Raw genomic sequence first — 11,057 nt, forward strand, 5'->3', positions numbered from 1 at the left:
AAATCATTTGGTTATCAAAGTAAATAGAGGTGTGGTGTACTTGTTCATAGAGTTTTGAAAAAAATGATATTTTCAAGTTTTATAATCAGTTAAATAAAACTGTTTTATTAACAGCATCTTTTTTTTTTTCAGCTGAGCCAAATCCTCCAACTAATCTCTCCTATTCCGTTCTGGACATCAACACAAATCTTCAGCTTATGGATATTCAAATAACGTGGATGCCTCCACCTACCTTAGGCCAACTGGAATATGAAGTGAAAATAAAAGAGGCCACACAAGCACAATGGAAAACGGTGAGAACTGAAAAATGAGCATTTGTGTTGCCTATAAAGGAGGAAATATGTATATCTGGCTCAGGTGTGTACAGGTAGAGAATTTAAAGCATCCTCAAGGTAAAGAGATTCTATAGTGTTCTCCATAAAATATGTTTATGGGAGGTGATTAACAAATCCTTGACAGTGCTAGATTTTCTAACTTTGGTAAAGAACTTTTTACTAAGGGTTTTAAACCTTGGTGAAGTGATGCATTCCTGGCTCCCTACCTAGGAACCAGCCCCATGATAGGCCACCTACCATCCTGATGTTAATCCTAATGCATTATGTCACATAAAACAAGACATCAGGCAAACTTTAAGTGGTTAGTAAATATTGGCTGCATTACAGGTATCAAGGTATCACCAGTGTGGGAGCAAAGTCTTTGGCAATCAAGGAGAAGATAACTAAATTCACCTTCTCTGTCCAATATATAGACCAAACCAAAACGTCTTACTACAGAAAATAACATTTGTGCAAATAATATGCAAATGAAAGACATTTAACCTGTCTGGGACTTTTTTTGCCTCATAGTATTCTGTAGTGGAGAGCACACAGTTGTCATTATACGGGTTGAAGACATGGAAGCAGTATCTGTTGAAAGTCCGATGCAAATGGAGAGATAATAAAACGTTTGGAGAATTCAGTGATGTGCTGGAAATCTTGCTTTTTGAATCAACAGGCAAGTATGACAATTTTACCATATTTCATATATGTGAAAGAAGAACTGCCCAAAAGACTAATTAGTTGCTGCTCTTGTAGGACCAAGTCCAATCTTAATAGTTGTGGAAAGCAGAGACAGTTCTTTTAAATAGGCGTGGTGCACACGGAGGCATTCGGTTGCAGTTATCAGGCAGCTAATCTGTCCCATTATCCTTAGCCAGTACTATTGGCAAGTTCTTACTTGACCCTAGTCAACCCAAGGGGTAAGCACTTACCACCAATGAATGAAAGCAACCATCTCCTTTTGAACCATGTGTTTAGGCTTACTTCTCTCTCCAGGGTGCCCAGGACTTCCATATTGTGTTTAAGAATGGCAAGTGGCAATATGTCAATGAACATCCACTTGCAATCCTTATCTGGTTTTACGAATTACAGGTCCAAAGCTTCTTGTTAACCAAGACTACCCCTAAACTGCCATCCCTAGATGATGGTAATGAATCCCAGTTTTATCAGTGATCTGCTCCTTTCCACATTAAAGTAGTCCTCAGATCCTGCATCATCGCACAGTTTCTGCACCATATAGAAACAGAAGGCTGGTAAGGACCATGAGCCTTTGGAACAACTTCGGATGGAAACTGCACTTTGCCAATTCAGCTAATGCAAATGTTAGAATCTTAGGTGGGATGATAAACTGGACTGCTGGTGATGGTTCTAGACAACCAATAGTTTAAAAAATGAATATTAAATTATTGAACAGTGGACAAATCTGGCAATAGTTGGAAAACTCTGTGTTCCAAATTCTGTGCATCTCACTAATTTTATTTTGATTATTTTTTTTTTGTAGAACATCCTACTAATAATTCTATGGCAGAGAGCACCAGAGGATCTTGGCAGAGGAACATGAAAAAGACATGTAATTATGATTACTTTAATGTTTTTATGTTTGCAAATGACTGGTTAATTGTTAGATCAGACTGATAGTTTTGGTGAAGAAAACTGAGATATATCACAATAAATCCTAGTCTGTAATTTGGTAGCGCCTTATTATTCCATTAATGAAATCGAGCGTATGTCAAGTGGGTGTTGATATGGCCAGGTTTAGGAAGAGAATAGGCAAATCAGTCCAAGTCTTAGGGTTTGTATATTTGAATATCCAATGCTTCCATGCACTTGTGTTTTTAAGTCTGGAATATTTAGGCTTTTATATGTTATACACTCAATATTCCACCTGTCTGTGTACAAAAAGCCTACATCCAAAAGCAATATTTTTCTAGTTTTTGGTAGGAAATCGATAAAAGCTCTGAAGTTATAGGAAATCTCCTCTTAGACATTGGTCACCACAAAAGGTGTTCCCATAGGGGGATTTCACATCATCTGCTGTTTCGGTGGCAACTGGATTTCCATCACTGGTCACCAGGATAAATAAACATGGTGAATGTACATGGGCACAGTAATAAAAAATACATTTAGGTACACTTTAAATTTTTGATCTTCACATCAGAAATTGTAACTAAAAAAATTTAAGATGTAAACAAGGGCGCAGTTTAAAAAAAAAAAAAGAAGTCAAAAACATACAAATAGCATCTAAACCTAATATTTAGGAGATTATTATTATTCTTTTTCTTCTTTTTTTTAAAAGCACCAGCTTAATATGCACAATAAATATGTACAATAAATATGGGTTGCAAATGATAAACCAGCATAATAAACAGGTACAATCTATGGCACAGAAGGAGAGAAGGATTTGTACATCTTAATGTGATTCAACTATCTTTGTATGGGCTCTATTTATAAAATATGGAATTTGACATTCCCTTTAAAATTCCCTGATGTGAATTCATTACTGCCATTCAAACGCACCTTTAAGATTCCCACAAGGAGATTTTTAAGGGAATGTCGGATTCCCTGTTTTCTATAAAGAGCCCTATGTGTTTGTAATGCACACTTCTGCCTTAGCATTATATTATTGTCATGTAAAAAGAAAACACTTCTTCTTGTGATTTGTAGATCCTCCCGGGTGGCCAAGAATCACAGAGTGCCGATCATTCCAAATGGAATACTTTACCTGCCATTGGACTTATGGGGAATTCCATAACTTAACTGGCTTGTTAAAGCTGCAATTTACACAACCGTAAAGTATCTCTTTTATTTTCTATGTAGAAATAATTATACATCCCAAACTTGTAAAACTAGTGAAATGTTTAGCGATATATTTCTGTCCTAATTATAGTTTTAGAACATTACAGTATGTTTTAATTAATCTGTGCTTGTAGGTTTCCATTTTTGTGACAGTCTCATTTAGTGAATCTATAAGCTTATTGGGTAGAATGCTGCCATTCCATTCTCATGTTATTCACAGAAACTAACAAAGCTTAGCAATAATTATCGTTTGAAAATGAACGATCAACAATTATTACCATTTATTTTAAACCATCATATTGTGTACAATTCTGTTCATGCTTTAACAATACGATTGTTCAAATATAATCCACCAATAATCTACACACTGGATACGATTGTTTGAACGATCGTTTGAATGATGCAGGAAGTGACATGTACAAGAAAAAATGTATCACAGAACAATCCACGATCACTGAACGACCATACACACTATAGATAGCAAAAGATCGTCGCCCAATCAGATCCGCGGGGGCGGTTGTTCGTTTCCAGTGAGATTCCTCATTCTTCGGAGTCGTTAACCAGCTGTTGTGCACTTTTTTTATCGAACCTTTTGTTATCGAACGAACAGTCGTGGATCGTTCTTTTCCAACGACAATTATTGCACGTGTATTGGCAGCCTTGGACTGCACTAACCAAACCTTAAATCTGAACTCCAGCACACTTCAATTGATATGTATTCCTTGAAAGCCACAAAGGATATAAATCTGCTTTGTGTGTACAAGAAGCCTTTACAAAGTTGTTACCTTGTAGTAGTGATATCATGACTTTGCTGCACATATCTAAGGCAGAAGAAATGTGGGAACCCAATAAACCCACCTGATACAGGTTATCTACAGAAAACTACAAAAATGGCCCTCGCTCCCCAAGTATCATATCATTGTCTCCATTATATTTATTTCCTGTATTGTTACATGATGTGTATATTCCTTCTTCCCAGAGGCCTGAATTGGACTGATTGCCCAGACACAGTGTCTGCTGGTGAAAATGGATGTTATTTCAGTAAGAACTACACATCAATGTGGATGTTATATCACGTCCGCCTTGTCAGTGACAACGTCACCTATTATGAACATACATTCACTTTTGATTTTGGTAAGTATTTGTTACCTTATAAACTGAAATTTTCTGAAAAAAAAAATTCAACTTCAATACAGAGCTTATGAACTGAGAGCAGGAAAAGGCTTGAGGTGCCTATGGGTGCAGTCATGTGCTTTGAACTGCCTTCCACCATGGCCGGTGCCTCCAAGGTTGTTAATTGTGTAAATAGAAACTTCAAAGTCTACTAACCCTCATGATTGGATCAAAACTATTATGAGCATAGTATATATATATATTAGGTGTGGGGTATCAAAGCTTAGCTAAATGTATCTGCAGATATCTCTGACCACATTTACTCTGTAAATATGGTATATTTGTATATACTTGTATATACCTTATTTGTATATACCACATATATGTATATAAATATATATATATATATATATGGATAAAGCATTACAAGATCAGCCAAAAGTAAAGCCTAAAATAGCCATTAAATAGATACAAACAATAACACAGGACAAGATCCTGCCTAATAGGGCCCCCGATCTAAAAGGTAAGTAGATTAGTAAGCAGTAGAAGGTGGATATGAAATGGTGGTTAGGAAGGAAGTTCCAGAGAGTTGGGGCAGAAGTCTTGGAGCCACCCATAGGAAGAGGTTACAAATCAAGGATACTTTGGAACCCTTTGCATCACCCCCAGAAGATAATCTCACCACCAGCTGATCACCAGCACCACCTTCTTCAAATGAATTCTGACTTAGTTTGGTGTGCATAACTATACAAAGAGCATCAAGAGCATTTCCCAAACTGTAGGGTGAATACAATTGGTGGTACTTGGCTAGCCAGGGGCCACACCTGAACTGCCATCCTAGATGTTGGTCCCCTACCATGTCAATTAACTCCCCCTATCCACATTACAGACCCTGCATTATCACACATTTTCCAAGGCTGTTGTAGACTATTAGAAAGACAATTGCGATTGCATCAGTTTATATCTATGTCATGTATTGAATCGGATCACACCCTTGAACATTCACTAATATGTATAATAACTTAATATACAAAATACAATATCTAATTTATGATGTACAATATACTATCTATTTGGAAAATGAACTAATTTACTCATTTAATATGCTCATATGCAGCCTGTGATACTTCTATTGCTAAGTCCCCTGAAGAAGCCCTCAGAGGCGAAACGAGTCGGGACATAAATTGAAAAAGTACTTTAACATATTCAGAGATGTTGTGTCTAGCTACCAGGTCAAAAGGAACCCCCATGTTTGAAAACATAGTGGGGTGACCTTATATATTTGTGTTTGTATGCTGAACAATACAAATTTTGTTTTAAATTATGTATTTCCCTGGAAATCAGGAACAAAGTTGCACGCAATTTTTCAAATATGTTGCCCTGGCCTGGCAACCCTGGCTTTTCTTCTTTCTTTTCATTCTCGCATAGACCGTTAGAAATTTGATCGAGAACTGATTATCAAATTAAATATTCCAACATTTTCAGTAACATATTTACCAAGTATATGTTCCTAACCAGACTATTTGTGTTTTTTCTTTTTCAGAACTACCTACACCCAGCCCGCAAAAACTGCTAAGCTCTATGGCGGTCAGCACCAGAGGAACTTTGCAGAAGACTTTGAAGAAGACATGTAATTTTGCTAATATAATTTTTTCATGTTTGTGCTTCACTTGCTTTAAGATACATAAGTGTAATGTTTATTTAAAAATATCTTTGATCTTGGTTTTAGGCAAAAATAGTTTGTATACATGAGTTATCTATGCACTTCGCTGCAGTTCCCTTTGCATTTTGCAGGACCAGAATGGGAGAGATATGCAGAAGAAGGGGAAGGGCAGCAAAACAAAGGCACATGATTTGAGTGGAATGACTCATTACACATGATTTGCATGCACTAAGCCATTCCAACATTTTCAGATGTCTCTGTATATAGATCTTTAAAGCGACCCAATCACCAGACCATTCATTTCAGCAGAAATCTTTCAATAAGAATATATGTGCATTTACAATATTTAAAAAATAATATTTAAACACGTGAAGACAACCAAAAACCTAGGACTGCTGCTGTTTGGATGCAATGTCAGCAGCCGCAGCAGATTTGCTGTTATCACTCAATGATACTATATAATATTCCTCTTTGCTCTTTCTCTGGCAACTACATATAAGATCATGTAGGAGGATTGCAGGAGTTCACTCAGCATAGATAGTCATTAAACACTCCATAAGAGGAGAGCATTGTAAAGGGCAAGGAGGCAGGGAGCTTTTCCAGAGGTTTGACTGATATCCATTTTTGCAGCAAGTGAGCTTTTAAAACACTTTATTTTTTTTGCTTTTACCAATTTTAATATTTTAGATTGGTGAATGAAATACTTTAAAACATGTGATTGACATCAGATGATTATCACTTGAAATGATCTTTCTGGTCAAACAAATGAGGGCTGTACACACAGCGTTGTTCAGTTCTTTAGAGTGGGTAGAGGGGAGGACAAGAGCACCCCCCCCATCAATGGCAAATTGATACACTGCATTGGGGGAACATTGTGTACCTCATCTTTTATCTCTGGTGACTATAATCTGATATGTGTAAATAGCTTAAGTCCCAAAAACGGGCCAAAGATATATAAAAAAAAAAAAACAAGCTTTTTTTGACACATTGCATCACTTGCTTGGCATGGGCTTTGTAGTGTGCTATTGGATGCATTCATTGCCTTCTAATTCACTAGCAGTTGGTGCCATACTAAAAGGCAAGCAAAGAAAAGAAAATTGCCTGTGATGCAATGACTGACTATAAAGATAAAATACATAATTGTGACTTTGCAATTACTATAATATGAATAAAGCATAAAGCTGTAAACAAGTATTCTTTTTCACATGCTTTCTATTCTTTCTTATAGATCCTCCTGGGTGGCCAAGAATCACAGAGTGCCGATCCCCACAGCAAGAAACCTTTACCTGCCATTGGACCTATGGGAAATTTCATAACCTTACTGGCTCGTTAAAGCTTCAATTTAGAAAACTGTAAAGAATCTCTTTTTGCAATAACACTTTTGCATAAGTTTTAGGTAGCATGGACCTATAGGGAATGAGAGGGTATTGAGCATCCAGCTCATAGACTAGACCACATTACTTCTGCTGTTTTATGCAGGAAAGGATTATGCAATGATCTTTAAAATTAGTGAAATTATGATGGATGTATTTTTTGTCTCATGCTTTTTATTTAAATTTTACAATTTCTTTGACTTTCAAAGGATACTATATAACTTAATGCCGATGTTCCATGCTTACCGGTACTACCAATACCCATGCCACTCCAACCAAAGATCTATAGAATATGTAGTAATATGTAGGCTTATTTAAATCTCAATGTTTATGCATCTGTATAGCGCTGACATTTTCTGTAGCATTGTCCTGTTACTCTATACTATTATAGAGAATAATCTTATATCCCGGCCACAGTCAAATGTCAATTACTAACACCAATTTGGGGGAAAGTGATAAACTTACCAGTATGTTTATGCAAGGAAACCACAGTGCCCATAGTCAACCCACTCAAACATGGGGAGCACATAAAGTCAATAACTGTTCTGGCTGAATTAAAAATATGGGACCCTACTGCAGGGCTACAGTGCTAGCTAACCAACCATGCCATCCTACTGATACTGTGCACCTGTGCTTACTATATTACTTTGCCAAGCAATGCACATGTGTTGTAGTGCAATGCACAATATTTTGTTGCAATAGTTATTTGTGCAGTTTTCAAATTTTTAAAATCATTATCTCTCATTAAAATAATAGCTTGTTACCCTGCCATGAAGGCCCAGGTGGTCTCAGGTTTGGGGTAACCACATTGTGCCCTGTCCCCCATTGTGCTCATGAATTGGGAAGACAATGAACACTGACACAGTGCTGTAATCAGCTCTCTAGAATTCAGGAAAAATCAACATTTTTCTTGTACTTATTAAACAGAAAAACAAATCATATTCTATAGTGTATTCAAGATTTACATCCCCTCATATTTCCTATCATATTTCCAATCTTTGCCTTGAAAGATAAACGTGTACAGGATAGCCAACAAACAATGTTGTCTCTGTTTTGGTTTGCTTATGTTTCTGTAAAATAACTTATCATGTATGTTCCCTTTTCTCAGAGGTCTGAATTGGGCTGATTGCCCTGATACAGTGTCGGCTGGAGAAAACGGATGCTATTTCAATAGGAACTACACATCAGTTTGGGTGGTATATCAAGTACGCCTCGTCAGTGACAACATCACCTATTATGAATACTCCTTCACTGTCGATGAAATTGGTAAGTTGCTGTTTTCTTATGGTCATATTTATAGGTGCAATGTAAGTGAATTCGGGAATCCAAAGTCTGCCAGAAGTACAGAACATGTTTAGGATCATGCTGTAAGGATGTCCTCTTATGTTGTAATCATTACTTGAGTACCATCTTAGAACTGCTTGGATATGAAATTAGTGGCTCTGGGAAACCTAGCAATCCCAAAAACCAGGTGAAAATCATTACTGGGAGAGAAGGGAAAGGAGTTATGCAAACAATGGCATCCGTGGCATCCCTGCCAGATGGATTTCTGATGTTTTTGCTGCAATTCATAATGTTGCATCATCTATCCAAAGGATTTTCCAATCCATCTAAAAACAAAAAAGTTTGACTTTAATCTGTGAAATTTAAAAAATATATATATTTTTACTGTAGATAAGTATAGGTGTTAATTTTATTCTGTAATTTGTAAATCCAAACATAAATGAGGTTCCTACATTTACCTGAAAAAACAGGAAAACTGCAATGACTCAAGTATAAACCTAGGGAACAATTAGGCAATAACTGCTAACATTTAAATTAGTAGTTACCTGAATTGCCAATTAAATGAATGTGAATAAATACATCTATGGTGTATTATTTAAAAAAAATTAAATAAAAGGAGAAATAATTTAAAATGTTCTCAGTCTGTTTATCTTTATTTTGCTTTTTATAGGTTAAAGTTTTTTGTATTCCTGAGTTGGTTATGATTGGTCACTTGCTCCTAAATGATCATTTGTGCAATATTTTTAATGGCCATTAGATGTAGTGGTGCAGTTTACCTGTGTAAAGTGTTTAACAAACTCTAAAACTGATGGCAAGAGTTACACACTTTATACATACTTTACACACACTTTACATGAGGACATCTAGTGATGTGATCCTAGTATAAACTGAAATTATTTTTCTAATGGCATTTTCAGGTAAAATTATTCTCTATATATACTCAAGTATAATTGTGTTTATTTTCAGTTTTTTTTTTTTTTTGTTTTTTTTTTAATGTGACATTAAATACATTACAAAAATAGAAATGAAACACACATTTTTTAGCAGTAGTTAAATGGAAAATGAATAATTAATGCTAATTAGGGCAAACTAAGGGTTTAAAACAGGTGTGGGGCAGATTGCAAATTTTAAGAAAAATATTATTAATTTTTAGGTTGCTTTAACTAACATCACTACCCTCTTTTAGTCATGTAAAGAACAAAGTGATCTGCAAATAAATAAAACATAGTGGATACAAAAGTAACAATGTATCTTGGATACATTTGTATCTCTCAGTCTGAACAGTGTTTGCTAATCAATGGGCCTGATTTATTAAAGATCTCCAAGGCTGGAAAGGATACACATTAATTAGTGAAGCTGAGTGATCCAGCAACCTGGAATTGATTTCCTAAAAGTCATTTGCTATTTGTTAGCAAATGTTTTAATCCTGGACCAGATCCATTTCAGGTTTGCTTGATCACCCAGCTTCACTAATGAAAGTGTATCCTCTCCAGCCTTGGAGAGCTTTAATAAATTAGGCCCAATGAGTCAGATATCTGTGTTTTCACAGCATTTCTACAGCTTCCAGACAGCAACTCCGTCTGTAATTTGGCAAGTGCTTTAAGTAATCAATATTCATCTCACATTCAGATGAATAAATATGGTTGGAAATCCTTTTTTTGCATGTGATCTTGGCAGTTTTCAGTGCAGTTTGCAAACACAACATGTAGCGTTTGGCCATGCGGTTGTGGCTTGAGGATCTGAACTGTGACTGCAGTGGTAGCCACATGCAAATCTCATTGCCCACCATGTTGTTTGCCTTTCCTGGCCACAAAGTAATGGTTTGGTGAAAGGGCCCTTTATCTTCACTTGCTTCTGCTGTTACATAGTAGCATGTTGGTAAGCAGTCCCACATTCTTCATTATGGCCTGAGTATGGTCTCATTCAAATAAGCGTCATAGGATCTAAAATACATATTGAAATGAATGGAGAACCTATTGCTATGTGTGACAGTAGGGATGAGGTCACAATTTTTTTTTCTGCTGCCATTGCACCATGAGATGTGATCTGTTTGTAATTGATTTGTAAATTTTTTTTTTTGTTTATAAAGTTCGTCCAGACCCTCCTATTGGTCTGAACTGGACATTTCTGAACGTCAGCCAATCCAGTTTACACATGGACATGGAATTGAGTTGGCTTCCTCCACCCACAGCTGACGTTAAAAGTGGATGGATAACACTGGAATACGAGGTGCAGATAAAGTTGGCCAGTGCAACAAAATGGAAAACGGTAATAATACGTTGGTAATGTACGCAGGCGGGCTCAGAAGTTGATTAGAATTAAATGAGGGAGACAGAGCAGTAAAGAAAAAAAAACATATGTATCATATTTTCGAGGCAAATGTAAAATTTTAATCACTGTGTAATGTACACTACCGTGTTTCCCCGAAAATAAGACCTACCCCGAAAGTAAGACCTAGCACTATTTTGTAAACCTGCCCTAATATAAGACCTACCCCGAAAATAAGACCTA

At 36.3% G+C, this 11,057-nt stretch overlaps 1 protein-coding gene across 5 annotated transcripts in view; it reads left to right on the plus strand.

Annotated features, from left to right (window-relative positions):
• GHR (growth hormone receptor) overlaps positions 1 to 11,057 on the plus strand; it is a 270,221-nt gene that overhangs the window by 237,748 nt on the left and 21,416 nt on the right. For all 5 annotated transcript variants that reach the window (XM_072416657.1, XM_072416652.1, XM_072416653.1 and 2 more), the window contains 9 exons: positions 133 to 293; positions 846 to 993; positions 1,819 to 1,887; positions 2,982 to 3,105; positions 4,093 to 4,247; positions 5,770 to 5,856; positions 7,118 to 7,241; positions 8,371 to 8,528; positions 10,636 to 10,814. In XM_072416657.1, coding sequence (XP_072272758.1) covers positions 133 to 293; positions 846 to 993; positions 1,819 to 1,887; positions 2,982 to 3,105; positions 4,093 to 4,247; positions 5,770 to 5,856; positions 7,118 to 7,241; positions 8,371 to 8,528; positions 10,636 to 10,814 — 1,205 coding nt within the window. The remainder of the gene's footprint in view (positions 1 to 132; positions 294 to 845; positions 994 to 1,818; positions 1,888 to 2,981; positions 3,106 to 4,092; positions 4,248 to 5,769; positions 5,857 to 7,117; positions 7,242 to 8,370; positions 8,529 to 10,635; positions 10,815 to 11,057) is intronic.

Source organism: Pyxicephalus adspersus, chromosome 6, assembly GCF_032062135.1.
Source record: "Pyxicephalus adspersus chromosome 6, UCB_Pads_2.0, whole genome shotgun sequence".
Lineage (NCBI taxonomy): Eukaryota > Metazoa > Chordata > Amphibia > Anura > Pyxicephalidae > Pyxicephalus > Pyxicephalus adspersus.